Consider the following 22,632-nt stretch of genomic DNA (forward strand, 5'->3'; position numbering starts at 1 on the left):
TATTAAACTGCCCAGGCTGGCTCGATCTGACTTTGTAGTCTAGGCAGCCTTGAATATTTGAGCTTCCTGACGCTGCCCTCCACGTAGATGGGCCTGCTTTGTAAACTGACCATTCCATTCCATTTTAAACAGCTTCTGAGCACACTTGTGGAGTTCTACAAACCATGAGGTGGAATGAAGAGCCTGGGGAACAGACAGCAGAGCCGGCACAGAAGCCCACCTGCTGTGCTGAAGGGGCAGCCATGATGGACAGCTACCAGCACTCACATATGTACCCTGGTGCCCTGTTGATGCTCACGCAGAAGCTGCTGGACTGTACAGGCAAGCACCTCAGTCAGCCCCGTTCACGAGCCCTATCAGGAAGCAGGTTCCTGAGGGTCTCTCTAGCCTCTATGAAACCACAGCTGGGCTCCCTTAGAAGATGGGACAGTCCCTAACGCCCACCAAGGCTGTAGCAACTTTCAGTGTCCTCGGCTGACAAGTCCTCAGCCAACCTGTAGAGAGCCCAGAGCAGGTGTGTGGCTCCCACAGATCAGAGCCTGGGATGGGGTGGGGGGTGCCCTGGGGGGCATGACTGGTTGCCTGGTAAGCCTCCTCCTCACACTTTGTTAACAGATTTTTCTTACACTAGCATGGAAGACTGCTAGGTGTGTCCCCTGGATTTTTTGCATGTTTCATCCTAAGTAAGTCTTCCTTTGCCTGAGGCAAACACCACCATGACTGCACTGACAAAGGACACCCAAGGACAGATCAGTCAGGATGGCCAGAGTGCAGGGACCACTCCGTGACCGTGCTGGGCCCCAGCTGCAGTCTTTCCTCCTGGCGGCATACACGACCTGTGGCCAGTCTCTATTAGGGAGCCAAAGTAGATGGGAGAAATCAGAGAGGGTTAAAAGAATATTGAAGCAGGATACAGTGGCACATATCCCAGGCTTTCTAAGTCTGGCTACCAGGGAGGCCATGACAGGAGGCTCAAAGTTCAAAGCCCACTTGGGCTACAGAGGGACTTCATAGTCAGCCCCAGTAACTTAGTGAGAACCCCCACCTCAAAATAAAAAGTCAAACAGAGGTCTGGGGATGGCACTCAGTAGTAGAATGATGCCTGCCTAGTGTGCATGAAGCCCCAGGCTCAACCTCTAGTCCTAAACAAATAAGAATATTAAATGTATTCCCTTACAGTGAGAACCAAAGCCTGCCGACCACAGCTGATTTGAATGTTGATTTAAACAAACATATTTTGTGTCTAAATAGACCCTACTTTGGCATACATTCATCATCACTTAAGCTTAATTTACAAACATGCCAAGTAGCTATTTTTACAAAAAAAAAATATTTCGATTTGAGGAATTTTAAGGGAAAAGAGGCAAGATTAGATGACAATGGAACCAATATTTTTAGAACAATATGAATCTTTCAGTTGCTGAGGATGAAAAAAAAAAAAAAAGACAATGATGAAAGCCGACCAGCCAACAAGTCAGAAGGAGTATGCCGCAGAAGAGGCGCCGTTAGCTAAAGGGTGTTCTCAGGTGCCAAGGCCAGTCCCCAGCGGGGAGGAACAAAGCCTCATGCTGCCTTCTCTATACCCAGAATATCATTTCACCCGTACTTCTGAAGAGCCAGAAATACTGCTTTAAATAGGTTTTTGAGGGGAAAACTTGAAAATAATGTTGAGTCTGAGCTAGTCCGGAGGAACCTCAGCTCCACTGCAATCATTTGGACTATAGCCAGGGAACACAGGTGAGGAGCTAAGGATGCTAGTCCAGGGGGAGGTCTACCATCTACAAGATGCATATAGCGCTCCTTCAAGAGGGTCAGCCTAAAAACGGAAAGGGCCAGGGCTGGAGGGATGGTGGCTAAGAGCCTCTGCTGCTCTTCCAGGACCTGAGGACCTGAACTGAGGACCTGAGCTCAACTGCCAGCACCCATGCTGGGTGGCTCCCAATGCTTTACAACGTTAGCTCTAGGGGATCCAACACCCTTTTCTAGATTCTATAGGAAACCCCACACAACACACAGGCCCACATGCACATAATAGAGATAAAATAAAAATAGAAAAAATATAGTCAGAGAGGCCCGGCCTTGGCTACAGATGCACACGCTGTGAGTATCTACGTGATCAGTCAGGACAAAAGGAATTAGCTTTTCTTTATACGAATAAATAGCCTTTTCCTATTTACAATAAATGCGGAAAGAATTACTTACTCGTTATTTACCCATCATGATTTAAAGTTAATAAATAAAGATCAAGTGCTGTTCCCTGCTAGAAATATGTCAAAAATTATACTCCTGTCCAGTCAAATCCTGGACTAATGCCACACAGATATTTAGATTTAAGTCTCTATAAAACCCGTGCGTGGGGCTCAGGGGACCTAAGCTACCAAGCAGTTGCCACCTCCTAACTCAAAGGACCACTAAGTGGTGCTGGCCTGTGAGCTCAGTCCGGTGGGTTACCCACGAGGCTGCTGCTAGAAGCCGGGGTGACGGAAACAGAGGTGATGTTCTGAGGGCTCATCTGCCCGCTGCTTAGGTGACATCTCATAAAGCAGGAGAGCTTGCTCCGCCGAGCAAGGGCATGCCGCCCGGGGAGGGAAGCCTGCCCTGCTCCTGAGTCAGGGTCCCTGAACTAAACTTGGAAGCACACCAGTTTCATTCTGCGGCTGGAGGCTGAGGAAAAGCAACCAAGTGCAGGCAAAAAAGAGGAAAAAAGGAAAAGAAAAGCGAGCAAGCAAACAGAGAAAAAAAGGAAAAAACAAACAAACAAAGGAAACCCAAAAACCAGAGCAGTATCACAGCAGGGCATTCTGATGTTGTTTTGTATTGAAAATCTTCTCTGTGGGCTGGAGAGCTGGCTCAGTGGTTAAGAGCATTTGTTCTTGCAGAGGACCTGGATTCAAGTCCCAGCACCCACATGATGGACGGCTCACAACCATTGAGGGCACCAGACAGACATGCAGACAAAGCATTTATATACACCAAATTATAATTAAAATAATTACAAAAAGAAAAATGCCTTATTTTTCAAATGAATTAATTGCTTTTTTAAAATTTGAGGCAGGGTCTCTCTTTGTAGCCCTGGTTGTCCGGGAACTTGCTCTATAGACCAGATTGGCCTCAAACTCATAGATAATCTGCCTGACTCTGCCTCCTGAATGCTGGGCACCACCACGCCCACCTAACAAAAATGTTTTAAATAAAATTAATTTTTCTCTAAGCCAAGAACTTAGGCAGAATAATCATTTCAAGGAAGCCTACAGTGAACTGCCATTTTAAAACAAGAAAGGTCAGTTTCATGTGAGTGTCCACATTAAAAGTAAATATAAACAAGAAATATAAACAGAAAATTATAAAGATAAAATCAACAAAAAGTAGAAACTAAGTTTAACGTGAGTTAAGTGATCTTTTTAAATATGTTTATTCATCTGTGTGGGGGGTATGTGCATGTGGATGCAGTTGCTCTGGAGGCCAGTGGATGGCGCCAGATGCCCTGAAACTAGTGGCTGTGACACCAGGTGTGGGGTGTGGGAACCCAGCTTGGGTCCTCTGCTAGAGTAGCAGATGCTCTCAACTGCTGAGCCTCACGGGTAAAGAGACTCTTACTCTTGCTCTGTCAGTGTTGGGAGTTCACTTTCTGATCCTGTTTTCTATTTCAAATGAGTGTTTTCTTTCCTTTGGGGGATGTAGCTGCAGAGAATCCTTTTGTTGTTTAAAGACAGGGTTTTGCTATGTGGCCTAGGCCGGCCTTGAACTCATGGCCTCTGCCTGGGTGCTGGTCTACAGGTGTGCATCACCACACCCAGCCAGGACAGTTCTTGAAAGGTAGAGCTTTTTTTTTTTTTCTTCAAATTCATGGTCTTGATTTTTTTTTTTTAAAAAAAAAGGATGTTACTTCACAATTGGAAAATAAACTCTGCCCTCAAACAAATGAGATCTACAGTTGACTTCAGAAAGACATTTGAAGTTTTAAACTTAAAAAGTAAAGTTCCTCTTACTTAATCCAGTTCATCAGTTCCACTGTATCTGGGTCATAGAATTCTTTCAACTCGGAGAGTTCATCCATCATTCCTGGCCAGGACTGAAATTAAAAACAGAACAAAAATAAAAATGCACCCCTGTGGCTGTCACTAAGATTAAGTAACAGAGAAAGAGAGACTGTCCTCAGAAGCCAAACACAAAAGGCAACTGCTCCCCAGGTCCACTTCAGCTCCGCAGGGTAAATGGAGGCCGGAATCATCCCTGCTGCAGCTAGTGTATGTGTGTGGCTCAGTCAGCTTTTACACGCGGGCCCTGTGCTGCTAACAGCAACCACCTCCCCTGCTGGCCTGCAGAGATGGCTCAGGGGCTGGGAGCACTGGCGGCTCTGGCAGGGGCACCTGGCTCAGCTCCCAGCACCCACATGGCAGCTCTCAGCAGATGTGATTCAGTTCCTGGGGATCCACCCCCTTCTTCTGGCCTCTGCCGGAGTGGCTTGCATGCGGTGCAGACCTACACTCGGGCACTGGAGCACATGAAAGGCTTTCAGTAGAGTGTCTCCCTGTCCTCGGGAGCATCACATCAGACCCGCTGGTGGCTGGCTCTGTTCTGGTGCTGAAAGTCTGACGAATGGTTTGGTATATGTTAACAGAAACGCTGTCACATCAGGAACGAACGGTTGCAAACTGGGCTCTCTGGGAACATCAAATGTGTTAGACTTGGTTATTAACGCCACGGGGCAACTTGTGTCACTTCAGGTTATGCAGACACAGTATAAAAAGAACATTCCTGTCTGCCACTTACCTAACACAAGTTCTAATTCATTAATCAATTAAATCCTAATCATTCTCAAGAGATGGTAGGCCAGGCACCACTTCTCCTATTAATTCCTATTTTGATTGTTTGAGACAGAGCCTTACTCTGTAGCCCAGGTTAGCCTCAAACTCCTGACTCACTCTGCTAAGTACTTTGGAGATTAAATGTGTTGGCCCCGTTACTTCATAATCAACAAAATACAGGCATTTTACTTAACAAAATGCTCCAATTATTTTGGTATATCTGTGAATTCAATGGGCGTTGGATATTTTTCTAATTTTAAAGTTGCTGATACTGAAAGAATGTTAAAATCTAGTGTATCCTGAGGGAAACTCCTTAAATAATATGCAAATAAACACTTAATGTCACTTTTTTAATAGAATGCAATAGATTAGCTGGGATTTCACCAATCCAATAAGCGAATCGAGAGCAGAATAAATGCTTTTAATCTCTGGGTCGGAGGGGCCTAGCACATACTTTCCCTTTGGACAGGATTATCCTAGAGAAAAGAACATGACCCACATTATAACTGCCAGTAAAACTTAAGTCAGCCTTCAAATAAATACTCATGTCACTTAGAGAAAACCTTCATAATTGGCACAGATAGAAAATAGCTTTAATGTTTAATGTCAGGAGAAGACTCCTCATATTGATTTTTTTTTTTTTTTTTTTTTTGGTGAGACAGGGTTTCTCTGTATAGCCCTGGCTGTCCTGGAACTCATAGAGATCCTCCTGCCTCTGCCTCTGCCCCCGAGTGCTGGGATTAATAGTGTGCACCACCACCGCCCTGCTTACAATTCTTTCCTTGAAGACAAAGCCTCACTTACTATGCAGCCCAGGCTGTCCTGGAACTCACTCTGTAGTGCAGGCGGCTACTGAACTAACAGAGATCCCCTCTCTCTTCATCCTAATGCTGGGTCTGAAGGCATGTGCCACCATGCCTGGCTTGCTTTGCAGATTTTGAGGATTCTTGGGCAAATGCCCAAGGCCTGCGCACTACTCTTGAGAAACTCATTAGGATCCTGACTCTCTCACCCCAGGGCCACCGTGGTAGCCTCAGGGAGCAGGGTGCAGGCTGTTGTAGGGGCTTTCCCAGTGCTTCCCTTGGTCCCCTACAACAGGGGTCTCGCCAGGAAGACTGTATGACAAGGACAGGCTGTCACAGGGGGAGGAGCGCTGAGCATCAAGGAGGTAGAAGGTAGGTACTCTGCTACTGAATCTGCTTGGTGCAGGCCAGTACCCCAGGACATGGTTTTCCTGTGACAAAGCCCCAATACAAGCACCAGAGCAGGCTTTGCCCACCTGCCACCTCCGCAGCATCACCGGGGCTGAGGACTCGGGCCTGAAGTGCAATCCACATCTAGCATTTACTACTTTGAAGACTGATGCTGCTCCCTGCCTGGGAATGATGTCTAAGAGCCAGAGCTCTAGAGCGTGCTTTATTGCTCTAAACCTTTCCTGAATCTTATCACCAAGTCCTTAAACAGCTTTCAAAAAAAAAAATCAAATTTCAACAAGTAACTCAGCCCTCATACACACACACACAGTCAATCCCCAGTCCCATACTGTCCTGTTCTCACAGCTGTAGTGTTGATAATGCTGAGCTTGCCAGGGTTTAGCCCTCATAATTCCATGTAAAGACGAAGTTGCCAAGTTGTTCATTAAACATTTACCTTGTTTCACTTATTTACATGAAAGAGTAAGCTCCCTGGGGCTGGTGGGCTCTGCCGTGACAGCAGCTGTTCTGACTGGACACTGACGATCAAATAGTTTCCCAGCCTAAAGTCTTGAGTTACAACTGAAGCAAGGCAGCCTGGAGGCTGAGCTGCGGGCTGACAGGTCAGGGCCTCTCCACAGAAGCCCCCAGTCCACTGCCTGAACTTAAAACCAATGGTGAAAACATCAAGGTAGTTTTGGTTTTGGTTTTAGCTTAAGAGAGGGCAAGAGTTCAATTAGATTAAATATTTCATGCTATTTTCAAGGCTATAAATCTCAAAGAGGTAACAGAAGAGTCAGCAATGACTGGTTGATCAGCGACCGATGTCTCTGAGGGGTGTCTCGGAATACTTTCCAATCAGTGCTGGAGAATAGGACACTTTTCACTCTTATTAAAGTGTCCTGGGGCTGGGGGAGGGGTCAGCCTTTCTTTCTGTTGTCTAGTTTTTGTTTTGGGTCTCACTGTGAAGCCCGGGCTGGCTGTGAACACTGCTGAGGTTCCTGGCACAGCATACCTGGCCTCACACGCTAACTTGACAGTGTCTGCTGCCTACGTCCCGCCCTCCTGAGGTCAAGCATCTAACCAAACGAGCCCGTTAAAGTGGGTCCTAGCTTACTCTCCATAAGCCAGGCAGCAGGAGAAATTTCTTTCTGCCTTACTGGTTTCAAAATAGGTCTGAAAATATTTTCAAAATCTGTTTCCAGTAAGAGCCAACAGCATAGCTTTTTTACTTTTCTGAAAGGCATTTTTACTGTAACGCTTCACCTCTAAAACTACAGGTTTTCAAACGCTGACTTTGCTGTCAAGGCCGCCTCGACACAATGCGAAGGAAGCCTTTGTGGGCGTCACGAGCCCCTCTGCCGCCAAACGGAAGACTGGGGAGGTGAGCCTTACCTTACAGCACAGGTACAGCAGCGTGAGTACCGGCACCGAGTACCGCACGACCCAGATCTGCGGGACAAAGACTCTCTTTAGAGCACACGTCACCGACCTCTTGGGCCTCAGAGTCTGGCTCTGCTGACCACACTTTTCGAAGACAGTGACAAAACCAAGGGAACTGAAGGAAGCCTCGGTCTCCAGCCTGCCCAACCACCGAGCTAAGCGAGCCACCCACGGCTTCCACTGCCTCCTGACGATCGTGCAGGGCAGAGCAGTTCCTGGTGACGGCTGCTCGGCCCTATCATGTGATGCTGGTAAATTATTTTTAGGAAAGTGCCTTAGAATAATAACTGTAATTCTGGACAACGGAACTACTGCAAGCTTTCATTTTGCTTTTTATTGAGTTCCTAAGTTCTGTGTCTAGAGAACATATCTGAAGTGCAGAAATATAAGTGCCTTAATGCAACTGACGACCAGAGCTTCTGTTCCTGCCCCGGGCTCCTGGCCCGACTCCTCTCGGTGACGGGCTGTGACCTTGGACGTGCAAGCTACAGTCTTTCCTCATGGTCATGGTCTTTTATCACAGCAACAGAAGGCAAACTGTGACAGAGGGGGCTCACAGGGGAGTGAGGGAGATAGAGAATGCGGACAAGTAGCCAGAACACATTATCCACATGTATGAAATTGTCAAAAAACTTAAATGAAAGCTAAAAAGATAACATCATAATTAAAACAGTAATAAACATTAAAATAAACCCTCATCAAAGATCAAATGGGCGAATCCACTCTACGCTATACTCGGCCCCCACGGAGACCTGAGGGACCTGACCCTGAGGGAACCCTACAGCTCTTTTCCAGCTGACAGGCAGGACGGCACTGACCCTCTTTGGGTTGCAGAGGTGAAGCAGCCTCAGGAGCAGTTCCCAGATCTCAGAGCTGCACAGGCCGAAGGACGCGAACACGCACATATGCGAGGTCCACAGGTACTTCATCCTGAAACAGCAGAGACGGGCTCAGCGGCATGCGCGAAGGCCTGGCCAGGGCGAGAGCAAGAGAGGGAGGGACGCGCACACACAGTGACAAGACAGTCCTGCCAATCTGCACAGAAGCCACTGGCTCGGGGGTTACTCATCCATCCCATCACTTGCAAGGCAGGATCACAGAGGCAAACCGCTGAAGAATGTTTGCAACGAGGAAAACCCGACAGTAGTATTTCCCAGAGGGAAGGGAATGCATAGGGCAGACCCCGGGGGACAGGGGACTGCCAGGAGGTCTCCAGTCATGCCGCTAGGTACCATCCATTAAAGAGCTGTCAAGCTACCTCAGATGAGACAGAAGTACCTCATCGTACTCAAGGCCAAGACGCCGAACAGAATGGTGTGGGTCAAGTTGTACGCGGCCTCTGGCTTCAGGTCAACTGCACGCGTTCTTGTCTGACCAGTGCACTGCGGATTCGAGGACTCACTGCAGAAAGAGCCGACAAGCGGTATTAAAGCTGGATGCGTAACTGATTTAGGCCAACCTTGGTCCTTCCCCTGGAAGGAATGCACTGGCATCCATCAGTGTGGAACCTGAGACCCGACATCACAGCATAAACGTATTGGCAAGTAAATTACTAGAATTTCACAGAAGAGTTTAATCCAAGTAAGAATTTTAAATCAATTTAATTCTTTGATCAAGAACAACAGAAACAAATCCTCTGTAGACGCCTGAAATGGGAGAACGTTCAAAATGTTTTATGAGTTTCTATCAGAACTTTTTCAAGTTTTAAAAAAGCCAAAGTTTGAAAAACACAGGCCAGTGAACTCCGGATTCAGTTAACAGTTGGCGGGCACCCCGCCTACCAACGCCTCCTTACTGATGTCCCACAGATGAATGTTATCATTGTCAAAGGGATGCTCCAGCGGTACACCTAGACCGTGTGAGTGTACTCACGTACACAACACAATGAGCACCAACCCTCAACATCATTTCACCGTGCTCTTATTCATCTGTTCATTTTACTTACTTCTTTGTTTTTGATAGGGTCTCCCTATGGCTCCTGTTTTAACTCCTGCCCAGATTACAGGTGTGTACCACCAGGTCCACCTGCGGGAATTCTGTTTTATACCTTTTTCCTTATTTGTTTGTTTTTTTAATTTTTTTTGTTCTATTTGAGGTGCACAGACGTTTTGCCTGCATGTATGTCTGTGTATCATGTGTGTGCCCGGTGCCCAGAAGAGGGCCATGGATTGTGTAGATGGTTGTGGGCCGATATGTGAATGCTGGAAATTGAAGAAGTGCTCTTATCTTTTGATCAATCTCTTTGGCCCCAGCTTTAAAACATCAAACAAACAAACAAACAACAGAATCCAAGGGCTGAAGAGACGGCTCAGGGGTTAAGAGCACCAGCTGCTTCTCCAAAGAACCTGGGTTTGGTTCCCAGCTCAGTATTGCAGTTAATAGTGGTCTGTATTTCTAGTTCCAGAGGACCAATGCCCTCTTCTGGCCTCTGAGGGTATGCAAACTGTCATACAGGGATAACACACAGACAAACACCCATACCAAACAAACCAACCAACCAACAAACAAACAAAGGCACCTGGGTGGTGATGGCACACACCTGTAATCCGAGCACTAGAGAGGCAGAGGCAGGCGGATCTCTGTGAGTTTGAGGCCAGGCTAGTCTACAAAGTAAGTCCAGGACAGTCAAGGCTACACAGAGAAACCCTGTCTTGAAAAAAACCAGAGAAAGAGAGAGAGAGAGAGAGAGAGAGAGAGAGAGAGAGAGAGAGAGAGAGAGAGAGAGAGAAGGAGACACGAGAGACGAGAGACGAGAGACAGACATGGTGCTTTTCCTTAAAAACCTCCTGAAGCCTCCCCAGGTAGATGAGAACCCCTAATGCGTTTATCTACAATCATATGGCAAACCAGCTTCCAGATGCACCCCAGATTCTGTGAGCTCTATAGGCCATGGGTCCGCTGGACTCTTGTGCTTGGGGTCCTGTCCACACGTGTGTATCTGCAGTAGCATTAACTCTGCCATCTAGAAGAACTCTCCTGTTCCCAGGCACTAAGGTTTATCTTGAGCCGGTTTATAACTGATGAAGAATTTTCATAGTTCCATTTAAAAAAGATTTTTTATTTATTTATGCATCTGTGTGTGAGTTCCTGAGGAAGACCAGATGAGGCCACCTTGTCCCCAGGGACTGGAATCGCAGGAGGCTGGAGCCACGCACCACAGGTGCTGAGACCGGACTTCAGTTCTGGAAGCGAACTCTGACCCAGCGAGCCATCTCTCAGGCCCTGCTTTATTCTTAAGAATCATAAGGCTGAAGGGGTCCGGACTCAGGCCAACCACGGCGTTTATGCTGTGTTTACCAGCATTTTAAAGTACCTATGCAACCACACAGAAGTGGGGCTTTTCTGAGAACCTCATCATGCTCTCACAGATGACAATCGCTTCAACTTTTAAATTTTCTTTCATTGAAACATTCAAAGATTGTAAGTGCAGAACCCTTCGGCTTGACGGGAAGTGTCCTACAAGTCTGCCAAAGCCGCCTTCACACCCCCTGCTGCTTTCTTCCGCAGGCTGGGAGATGTGCGAAGTTTCAAACACAGGCAGTGAATACACAAAAGGTTCAGTAACTACTCATAATTACGGTACATTCCAACTTTAGGAGCTTTCAAACGAGTCCTGATGGGACAAATGAACAATAATTAACTATTTTTCTGGTACTGGGACTCGAACCCAGGGCCTTAGGCATACTAGACAAGTAATGTACCATTTGGCCAATGTCTGGTCCTCGTTTTCCCTTCTTATTTTGAAACAGAGTCTAACTTGCCCATATTGGCCCTGAACTCATTTTGGTGCAGGGTGGCCTTGAACTTGTAATCCTTCTGCCTCAGCCTGAGTAACTAGGCTTATAGGTCTGTGTCACCATGTACAGAGTTCTCACTTGAGAACCATGTGATGTGCCCAAATTAGAAGAAAGAAAAAAGCCACAGGGACTAATCACTGAAACCAAACCAGACTAATGAAGCAAGACGACAGGTAGCGACAGCTGAGGCCTGCAGAAGGGCTGGTGAGAGACACTGTTTTCTATACTAGTGTGGTTTTCACACTGATACGCAGCAGGTCTTCCTATCCTACAGGAAAGGGGAAGAAACGCTGATGGGCCGCCGACTTGCCAGAGGGCCCCTCCCAAGCACGCCAGCTCGGGCAGGAACCCAGCCCGCCTGCACTGAGTCCACTCTGAACTGGGCGTGTTCTCCTTCAAGCTGAGCAGGGCTCTTCCGTCCTGTTTGCTGTTTGTATCTGCACCCTCCCTCCCCATCTCCTCTCCAGAACAACGTCAATAAAGAGTGTTAAAAGGTCCTACCTGAGATTGTGAAAGGCGACAACTGACGCAGTGATCACCGTGACCAACAAGACGAACACGTACGCGTAAAACAGCAGTGTCTCCGAGAGCCTTTGGAAGGTGTTGAGAGGCAGGAGGCCAAAGGCTTCTTCACACAGATAGAGATTTGCGTCGAAATCCCTGGAGAAGGAAGGCAGGGCAAGATGTCACATCCAAGACAGGCAAGGCAAGAGGAGGAAGACCTGAAGCCTTCATTCAGGGCTCCATCTTAATGTCCCCATGGCTTCAGCATGAATCGGCAGGCACGGTCTCACGCCAGTCATACCTTGTTGCTCCAAACCCAAATTTGGCCTTCAGAAATTTAAAGATGTGTTCGTCTGACTTCAGGTTAAGGATTTTCTGTTAGGAAGAGAGAAAAGGAGATAGCTATTAGTGTCCTGGCCATGGTTCCCCGACAGCCAGTGATGAACAGAGTTTAGCAGGAGCAAACTAGATGATTCTTGGCTCCCAAAATCACACCTCGCCTGTCTCCCCTCCCCTTTAAAGGGTGATTCTTTATTCAACAAACATCTGCATGAACTCAGCATGCAAAGTGGATAAAAGAAATGTGGCCTGTGTGAACTCAGCATGCAAAGTAGATAAAAGAAATGTTGCCTTTTCGATTTTACATCAGAAAATCAAAAAATGATCTGAAATCTCAAGCCCACGTGGCTGTTGGGTTTGGGTTCTGAGGACATAAGTGACAGGACTTATAACTCATTCACATATAACTCTGGACAGAAGTAACCTTAAAGTATAACTGTCCCCAGCTCCAGTGCTCATCATTAGTGACTGTAATTTTAATTTATAATTTTAGTTTTATTTATGGCGTACAATAACTCACATAATACCGACAGTGGGAGTTGGAGAGATGGCTCCAGTGGCTAAGAGCCTATATTGCTCCTGCAGAGGACCTGAGCTGGGTTCTTGGCACTCAAGTAGGGAAGCTCCTAACTGTAACTGCAACCTCAGGGGACCTGACGCCCTCTCCTGGCCTCCATGGGCACTGCACCCATCCACAGACACACATGGAAAGGGAGAGAAGACAGACGGGGGGGGGGGGGGAAGACAGGAGCTCCACAAGGAGAGCAACAGAACCAAAATATCTGGGTCCAGGGGTCTTTTCTGAGACTGATACTCCAACCAAAGACCATGCATGGAGATAACTGAGAACCCCTGCACAGATGTAGCCCATGGCAGCTCAGTCTCCAAGTGGGTTCCCTAGTAAGAGGAACAGGACTGTCTCTGACATGAACTCAGTGGCTGGCTCTTTGATCACCTCCCCCTCACGGGGGAGCAGCTTTACCAGGCCACAGAGAAAGACAATGTAACCAGCGAGTGGGGGGATACCGAAGAGGCTGATGAAATCACCAGATTGTAAATCACCAGAACATTGCCCTAGCTTGAAAACACTCGGGAGGCTGGGGGATGGCTGAGCAGTGAAGACCACTGCTGCTCTTCCAGAGGACCCAAGTGTGACTCCCGGCACCCACATGGCGGCCCCCAGCCTCCGGCAACTCCAGTTCAGGGGGAATGATGGCCTTCCTGGAGAACCACACATACACGTGGTGCACAAACACACATGTGGGTAGAACACCCACGTACACGAAATAAAAATAACAAGATTAAAAAACAAAAACAATGGGCACCGTGGCCCAAGACGTACACTCCGAAGGAAAGCCTGCCCTCTGAAAACCAGATGGAAGAGAACAGAAAAACAGCAGACATTAAACAGAGCTATGCTCTAGATCACTTACAGCAGAAGCGGAAGGCGGAGGCAGAGCCAGGCTGGGCTCCTGGCAGTTCCAGGCCAGCCCGTTCTGCTCAGGGACCGGGCTGCCGAATGAGCGATTCTACTATCTAGTTGTTTTAAAATTCATATTGCTCATGGGAATGGAACTCAGGGCTCTGGGTTCACTGAGTTCAAGTACTACCCATGATGACATCCCAGCCTAGAGTTCATTTTAACTTAGCAAAAATGAACTCACATCTTTTTTTGAAAAAAAAAAAAAAAAAAAAAAAATCTGAATAAAACCTATCTTGTGGGGCATGAGTGAAACGGTGAGGTGCATGGTTCAAAGCCAGCTAGGGTACAACCTGTCTCAAAAAAATCTCCCAAACATGACAAATAGGAAACAGTCATAAACAAAGCAAAACAAACAAACAAAAAAACCAAACCACTATAAACCAGGTGCAGTGGCTTACATCTGTAATCCCAGCACTCAGGGAGGCAGAGGCAGGTGGCTTGCTGTGAGTTTCAGGCCAGCCTGGTCTACAGAGCGAGTCCAGGACAGCCAAGGCTACACAGAGAAACCCTGTCTCAAAAAACCAAAACCAAACCAAAAAACTACTATAGTGCTAATAGGAAATATTGAAATGTTTTTAAAATTGAGCCTTAACTCTTATGAATTAAAGGAAGGACACTGTGCTGGCTAGTTTTAGGAGAGGAAAGAGCCTTAATTGAGAAAATGCCTCCATAAGATTAGACTGCAGGCAAGCCTGAAGGCTATTCTCTCTCTCTGTCTCTCTCTGTCTCCTTCCTTCCTTTCCCCCTTCCCCTTCCTTCCTCTTCCCCTTCCTTCCTCTTCCCCTCCCTCCCTCCCTCTCTCCTTCCTTCCTTCCTCCATTTTTGGTTTCCCAGACAGGATTTGTGTGTGTAGCCCTGACTGTCCTGGACCTTGCTCTGTAGACTAGGCTGACTTGAAATCAGGGATCCAAAGCAAGCAGCACCACCCCACCCAGGGGTGTTTCCTTAACTAGTGATTGACGGGAGAGGACCCAGCCAGTGTAGGTGGTGGCATCCCTGGGCTGGTGGTTCTGGCTTCTACAAAACTTGATGAGCTGGGTGGATGGGAAAGGAATAGGCAAAGGGAGAGAGGGGAGGAAAGGAGGAAGGGTGAGACTTGGAGGGGAGGAGGGGTGGCCCTACAACCAGGATTTAAAGTGAAATAAAAATAAATAAATTAAAAGAACAAAACAAAACAAAACAGGAAGGAAGCGGGCTGAGAAAGCCATGGGGAACAAGTCAGTAAGCAGCACCCCTCCATGGCCTTTGCATCAGCTCCTGCCTCCAGGTTCCTGCCCAGTTTGAGTTGCTGTCTTGGCTTTCCTCAATGGACTGTGAGTGGGGATATGTAAGCAGGATAAACCCTTCCTTCCCTCAGTTGCTTTTGGCCTCACAGCTTTATGACAACTATAGTAGCTCAACTAAGACAGATGCCATGGCGATCTGATGGAGATGTCCTCCATGACTAAAACAGATACCTTGGTGATTTGATGGAGATGCCCTCCATAGTCTCAGATGTTTGAACACTTGGTTCTTAGTTAGTGGTACTGTTTGAGGGGGCTCAGGAGGTGTAGCCTTGCTGCAGGAAGTGTCTTGTCACTGGGACTTGAGAGCTTAAGGCCTCACCCTGTTCCCAGTTTGTAAGATGTGAGTGCTCAGCTGGCTTGGCCCACCATCTTGGACTCTCACCCTCTGGAACATAAGCCCAAATAAACTCTTCTCTGAGTGGCTTTGGCCATGGTGGTTGTCACGGCAACAGACAAACGACTGATACAAATATTTTGTGAAATGAATAATCAAAACCAACAAAGCTGAGTGTGGCCCTTGCTAGGCCAATTATGGGTCAGTGATTCAACTATGCTTTTAAGATGAGAGCTATTTCTAATTAAAAGTTCAAAACTTATCTCCAATAACATAAATACATTTCAAAAATGGATTACACTCACTTATTAACTTACCTTAATAATGTTGTTGAGAAAAAGTGTCAAACAGAAAACTAGAAGTAAATGCAACAACAGTTTCCCAATCCTCGCCAGGAACGTCCCGGTTTTTAGGTTTTTCTAGAAATTGAAAAGAATTGTGTTTCACATTTTAATTAACATTTAAATAAACTTTTAACGTCACAGTAACTTCATAAACACTTGAGATTACATTACTTGCAGATTTAAAATGCTGGCTCACAGGAAAACATGTGGAAGACAAAATCTACTTCACTGGGTCCCTCCCCTCTATTTTAATAATTTTACACATGATATGGAAAGGGGGGGATATTGGTGGTTAAAGGTCTAAGGAGACACGAAGGTGAGAAGGTGTGGGGCGCTGGCGAGATGAGACTAAGGATGTACCAAAGCGCCTTCCGGGAACCTGCTACTTTGTAAGGTGATTTATAAGTGTAATGAATCGCAGAAGGAGTCTGAACAGAGGCACCTGCCTTCGTGAAGAAGGCTGTCCCTACAAGACACAGGTTATAGAAAGACAACTCCGGTGTCAACACGAGTTCCTGGACAGGAAGGCTCCTGAAGACCCTAATATGACACAGGCTTTTGGCTGCCCACCGGAGCGGATGTTACCACCCTACTGGTGAAGACACCCCACACGTGGGTTGTAGAGGAACCAGACTGGCACCCACTGGGAAACTTCCTCTCAGAATTCGAGTTTTCCCAGTGCAGGAAGAAAGGTGCTGTGCAGCCTGCTGCAGGGGAATGGAGCAATAGTCTAACTCCGCACTGACCTTGCATGCTAAGATCCTAGCCTGCCAGGCAGGGTGTTCTCACAGGTGTGATGGTGATGGCTGTGACGCTTTCTGATTGGACGAAGTCTATTCACCAGGAGGGAAGTCATGCCTGCTTCTGTAAACTTAATCAAAAGCACGTGGCTGGGGAGGCCATTAGCCCTGGGGAAAACCCTCTGCCTGTTGTTTTGTTGAATGGTCATGTCTAATTGGCTTCTAAATGTTTCTATCTATAGATCTGTGCTGCTCTCAACCTGGGTCAGAGAATCTTCTCTTTGTAGAGGGAAGTCAATGCAGGGGCTCACAGCTAACCAAAGCATGGAGAATTGTTGACCCTTGCCTGTTTAGCCATAAATGAGACACCTACACCTATACCACACCCCTGCCAAGGCTCAGAGAACACCAGGACAGGGTGGGTGGAAAGACTGCAAGAGCTGGAGGGTGAGGATTAGAGCTCTGAAAGGCTGCCTTCAGGATTTGACGCAGCGACTGTGCTCACGAACTCACAGAGAGTATGGTTACCTTCAAAAGACCTACACAGGATCAAGTCAGAGAGAAATCCCAGTACAGATGGGGGAGGGACTGATGAGGCTGGCCCAGCTGAGGAACTACTGACAGCTGATGGCTGATGGGAGACAGCCAGCCATTATTCGGAGGGTATGGCTCCCAGTCAGCAGCCCATGGTGCCGTGGATGGCCCACAACCATTTGCGAAAGTTTAGCACTAATTGGATTCAGTGGGTAATTTGATAAACGAAGACAAAAAGTTGGAAGGGGACACGTTGGGGGGGGGTCTGAGGAGAGACTGAGGAGTCAAGAGTGTGACTAGATATGATCAAAATATACACATGTATGGAGGTCTCAAAGATTTAAACATGTATATAAAAGAACTTTACATGCTCTTATAATACCATACGAGATGGCCCATGCTCTTGCAAGGATTTGTTTGGATTCTTTGAATTTTGAGAACGGTCCATTTATTTCACTTCAATATCACTAACAGGATAGGCAGAGACAGGAAAGGGTGGTGTTAGCACAAACAGCAAGGGGTCTAGACCTGGAACACCACGATGGAGGCCTGGGCACTACTGAGTATACACAGTTTTTTCTCTTGCATTGCAGCTTTGCACCTATCACATACAATAATGTAGTTCACATAAGCAACCTTGTCTGATGCTTGAATTAAGGTTTCAATTGCATAAGAAACAGTCAGTGCTAGGAGGAAAGAATGACACGTGACCTGAGCAGCTTGAAACAAATGTTTCACTGTGCGCTTTAAAAGAAAAGCCAATGTAACCCTGCTGGGGCTCTTCCTGGGAACTGGGTCATGCTTTCATTTGAATTCAGGATGAAAATAAGGTACAGTGAGCCACACAACCAAAAATAGATTTTATAGGGCTGGAGACATGGCTCAGCAGTTAATATCATGTACTGCTCTTGCAGAGGACTGCAGTTTGGTTCCCAGCACCCACTTTCGGCAGCTCACGACAACATATAACTGGTCCAGGGGAGCTGGTGCCCTCTTCTGGCCTCAGTGGGAACTGCACTCATGTGCACATTCACAAAACACAGACACATACAAACACAAACACACACGTTAAAATTTAAAATCTTTTAAAATAAGTAGTTTATAAAAATTAAGAAGTCCTACCTGAAGTTTTCTTACAATTAACACCGAAAGATTAAAACTGATGAGCAATGATCCCAGAATCATGGAGTTAAAAAACTGAAGTGTGCAGACAAGGAGCAAGCAGCTTATCTGTATGCCATATAGCCAGGTGGCCTGTAATGAAGATGACACAATGAAGATTTCATCAGGAGACCAAGACAAGGTGACAAGAGTAGTTATACCTCAGGCTGCAGGCAGAAAACATACCTAGCTCCAAGAAACACATCTATAAAAGGACACTACATTGAATAAAGTTCACTTGTTTTCAGTTTTATTTTTTCATATATATATATATTCATATATATATATATATATATATATGAATGCTCTAGCTGCATGTACACTTGCACGCCAGAAGAGGGCATCAGATAACATTATAGATGGTTGTGAGCCACCATGTGGTTGCTGGGAATTGAACTCAGGACCTCGGGAAAAGCGGACAGTGCTCTTAACCACTGAGCCATCTCTCCAGCCCTTATTTTTCACTTTTAATGACAAAAAGTTTTAAAGGTTTCCATTCACTTATGTGTGTGTGTGTTTGTGTGCATACCTGTGTTTAAGTGGGTGTGAGTATGTGTGCATGCAGTGCCTACAGAGCCAAAAGAGGGGGACAGATCCCCTGGAGCTGGAGTTAGATGTGGTTGTGAGGCCCATGGAGTGGGTGCTGGGTTCTCTTTAAGCACTGAGCCATCTCTCCAGCTCCATATCAGTATATTTTAAACTTTGTGGTATTAATGAAAAGGGAAACAAAGGGGTAAGTGTATCTGAGAAAGTGACAAAAATGCAGTTTAGGATTTTCGGTTTTCTTTCCAATTCTTTTCACAGTTAGTATCTACAGCCAACAGCCCGGGCTTCATCTCATCACATTACTTCCTAGTTTTCTAGACCATCCATTTCAGGACCGCGTCAGGCACGACTTCATGCAGTCTGTATTCAATCCCCAGATAAGGCTGAAAACCCTGCAGAAGGCTTTCTGCTCTCTTGCCTCACCAGTTCATAGCAAGGGGCAGCACGCAGCCTGGAGCCAAGGCCATCTTAACTGTCACCTGCACTCTAGAATGAATCAGTGGGGTGACGCTACACTCTAGAAATGAGAGGGGGCTGACCGAAGGACCGGCTGTACTACTGTATTTAAAGGCCTGGTGTGTAAGAAACATTCAGTACAGGTAACCCTTGATGTAACAACACTGTCGCCATGGAAATAAGACCCAACCAACTCACAGTTCCTGGACACATGAGTAGCTACAGCCAACAGTCAGGACTGCATCTCTCCCATCCCATTACATCCTAATTTTCTAGACCATCCACTTAAGGACCATGTCATACACAACCTCATTTAGTTGGTATTCATCACACGACAGCCTGCAACTGCCTGCGGTTCCAGGTCCAGGAGATCCAGCGCCCTCTTCTGGTCTCTGAGGACACTGTCTACATGTGGTGGTGTACACACACACATACATGTAAGCAAACTCATACACGGGGAAAGAAGAAGTCAATCTTTTAAAAAACGAACCGATAAGTTCCTCATTGCATATTCATGCAGGCCTGTGTAAAATACCAGCTCTGCTCAGCAGCAGGCCTGACTCCCTCTTGGCTGCAAGCTTCTCACCTCAAGGCAAACCAATCTGCTTCAAGCACGGAGAAATGAGGCGTGTGGGCTCCGCCTCTGCCCGGTGTCCCCAGGAGCTCAGAGCACAGGGTGCAGCAGGTTTTAGGATTACAAGGTACTTCATGGTACAGAAAAACATTACCCAGATCAGTAATTGATAGCAAGGTGGGGCCGAGATCAAAATCCAGCACTGTTGCCAGCAGAGGCAAGGTGGGTTCAGGCTGGTGCCTAACAGCTCATAGAAACGCCATGTCCTGCCATGTACAGCAGGAGCTTCTCACGTTATCGACCATCCTGTGAAAACTTGAACTGCAGAACGCTACCGAACTGCAGCGATGCTCTGAACCTCAACTGTGCTCCCTCGGGCTTGTTCACCAGCTGCTGGCGCCTTACAAAACTTTTTTTTTTCTTTTTGGAGAATCACATACGTGCGTACAGTGAATACAATCCTATCTGGCCCCTGTTTCTACCTTAGGCCCCCGATAAGCTCCCTCCCGAGTTCAGGTCTTTGTTTCGTGTTTGAAACCATCAGGTGGAGCTAGTGCTGCCCATAAGCGCCTGGGTGTGAGGGACCCATCAGAGCTTGGAAGGCCCACCCCGGCCAAATCCTCCATAAAGAGCGATTCGCCCTCCTCAACTGTCCTCTGCCAGCAGCAGCTGAGGAAGGGGCAGGGTCTTGATGCCAGGACTTCCGTTGGCTTGATCTTGCATGGGTCTTGACAGAAGCCAAAGAGCTGAGTCTTTGGGACCTGGGCCCAGCAGGAAGGTAGCCGCGAGCTTCAGCAGCTACGCTCAGCTCTGGTTCTGATCCCGCTTCCCACCTGACGACACTCACAAGCAGCACTCATGCTCTACACACCACAGGGTACCAGCCGTCCCACCGCCAAGCCTCCACCAAGACAGACTGAAATCTCCAAGAAGCCCTGAGGCAAAAGAAACAGTTACCCTTGACTAGTTCTGCCCCTAACTGTCACTAACATTACAGTGTCACCAATATTACAATGTTCCTAACATTCCCAAGTTTCCCCCAGGCGGTGATGAGACAGCTCCATCATGTGGGTAGATCTGCTTTCTGACTTTTTGAATTTAATTTTTATGTGTATGAGCTTGACCATACACAGCCCAGCTTCTTCCTCCCGCCCATCTCAGACACTCCTCACATGTCTCCCTCTAGGGCAGGGAACCATAGTGATTATGGATGCGATGGCCATGCCATGTCCCAAAGACAGCATTTCACAGCCCTCCTCCCGTCCTGCAGCCCTTACATGGTTCTGCCCCTCCTTCTATGATGTTCTTGAACCTGTGGGATGGAGTTGAGACGGATGTCCCACTTAGGGCTGCGCGGGGTACCACATGTTTTCTGGCTATGAACTTCCTTAGTCCGCTGAGCTTGGCAGGGGAAGGCAAAGCGTGCAGTCTGTCTAGGGTAGTGTTTGAGTTCTATGGAAACAAAGAACTCGGCTCTGTACTGAGTTGGTCACCTTGGAAGTGTGCTCAGGATGCAGGCGTCACCAGCTCCCTTTGCTCCTTGGGGCATTTTCAGAACCACTTCTTGGCCCCAGCATCCACCTTCCACCCAAGCCCCCCTCCCCCACAGGAGCAACGGGAGCCGGTGAAGTTTGCATGCAGGGAGGGAAGGGGTGTCGTCACAGCTAAGCGGGGGCTGAAGTCAGATTCCCCATGTGGCCTGTGGGAGATGGTGACAATTCCAGATTTCCTGACATTGCCCTGGCATGTAGCAGGCATGCTTCAGCAGAGCCGGGTGAGAGCAGAAATCCAGGCGCTCCCACGATCACCTGCTGGCAGAGGTGTGAGTATAGCTGCACGTGTTTGGAAGGTGTTGGCTGCCACCGGCTGTTAGTTTTCAGTCTTGCTAAGTTTTCTCTTTTCTGGTCCTCTGCTACAGACAGTTTCTTTCTTTTTTTCTTTTTTGTGAGTTTTCCTCTAATTCTACTGCTATTTCTGGGTTTCTGATTTTTCTAGTATGTACTCTTGGATCTGTGAAAGAAAAAGAAAACCATGGAGACTCACTGCCTTATTTTCCTTCTGGTCTGAAAGTTTCTAGCTGTCTTAATTGGGATTTTATTGTTGTGAAGTGACATGACCATGGCAACTCTCATAGTGGGAAACATTTAATTGGGGCTGGATTACAGGTTCAGAGGTTTAGTCCATTACTGTCACGGTGGGGAACATGGTGGCAGACATGATCCTGGAGAAGGAGCCCAGAGTTCTACATCTACATCAACAGACAGCAAGAAGAGAAACAGACACTGGGCCTAGCCTGAGCATCTGAAACCTCAAAGCCCACGCCCAGTGACGCACTTCCTCCCACAAGGCCACACCTCCTACTAGTGCCACTCCCTGTGGGCCAATAGGGCCATTTTCATCCGCAAAATCATCTCCTTTCTTAACTCTATGGTCAGTCATTTGCTTTGTGTAGCTGTCCAGGGATTTACACTGTCCTAGAGACAGGAACAAGAAGTGTGTGCCTTCTACTGTCTGCACTCGAGACTCTTGATTTGAAAAGACTTCTCCTATCTCACAAATATGTGTATGCATTGAAATGCACGTCCATGCAGGCACCTGTGGAGGGCAGAAGACGATGTCCGATTCCCTGCAGTCAGAGTTACAGGCATCAAACCTGGGGTTCTCCACAAACCAGCAAGCATTCTGCTGAGCCAGCTCTCTAGCCATTAACTCTCTTTAAAAGAGTCAATTTTTAAAAACATTATGTCTGTAAGTATGAGTCTGTGAGTGGGTGTGTGCACGTGAAATGCTGACTATCAAGACAAACCATGACTACCGGATAGCACACACACCAGGACACAGATAGGCTTTGTTTCTATTATACCTAGTGTTTGACAGTCAACAAGAGTACGTATTTCTTGTATTGAGAGAACGTGTCTAGAAAATTTTTAAGGAATATTATGGAAGAAAATAATAGTTTAGCCAGGAATGTCTAAATGTCTCATACCTGAAACCCCAGCACTTAGAAGGCTGAAGCCAGAGGCATCAGGCCAGCTGGGTTATAGAGTAAGACCCTCCCTCGAGGCGGCTCAGCGTTTAAGATCACTTGCT

At 47.1% G+C, this 22,632-nt stretch overlaps 1 protein-coding gene across 1 annotated transcript in view; it reads right to left on the reverse strand.

Moving 5' to 3' along the window:
- The window catches only part of Dpy19l3 (dpy-19 like C-mannosyltransferase 3), a 69,498-nt gene that overhangs the window by 13,187 nt on the left and 33,679 nt on the right, over window positions 1-22,632 (reverse strand). The window contains exons 9-16 of the mRNA XM_021651518.2: window positions 17,928-18,059; window positions 15,505-15,606; window positions 12,047-12,120; window positions 11,743-11,901; window positions 8,723-8,845; window positions 8,263-8,374; window positions 7,397-7,453; window positions 3,990-4,072 (exon numbers count right to left, since the gene is read on the reverse strand). Of these exons, the coding sequence (XP_021507193.1) occupies window positions 3,990-4,072; window positions 7,397-7,453; window positions 8,263-8,374; window positions 8,723-8,845; window positions 11,743-11,901; window positions 12,047-12,120; window positions 15,505-15,606; window positions 17,928-18,059 (842 nt within the window). The remainder of the gene's footprint in view (window positions 1-3,989; window positions 4,073-7,396; window positions 7,454-8,262; window positions 8,375-8,722; window positions 8,846-11,742; window positions 11,902-12,046; window positions 12,121-15,504; window positions 15,607-17,927; window positions 18,060-22,632) is intronic.

The sequence above is a fragment of the Meriones unguiculatus genome, chromosome 14, assembly GCF_030254825.1.
Source record: "Meriones unguiculatus strain TT.TT164.6M chromosome 14, Bangor_MerUng_6.1, whole genome shotgun sequence".
NCBI lineage: Eukaryota > Metazoa > Chordata > Mammalia > Rodentia > Muridae > Meriones > Meriones unguiculatus.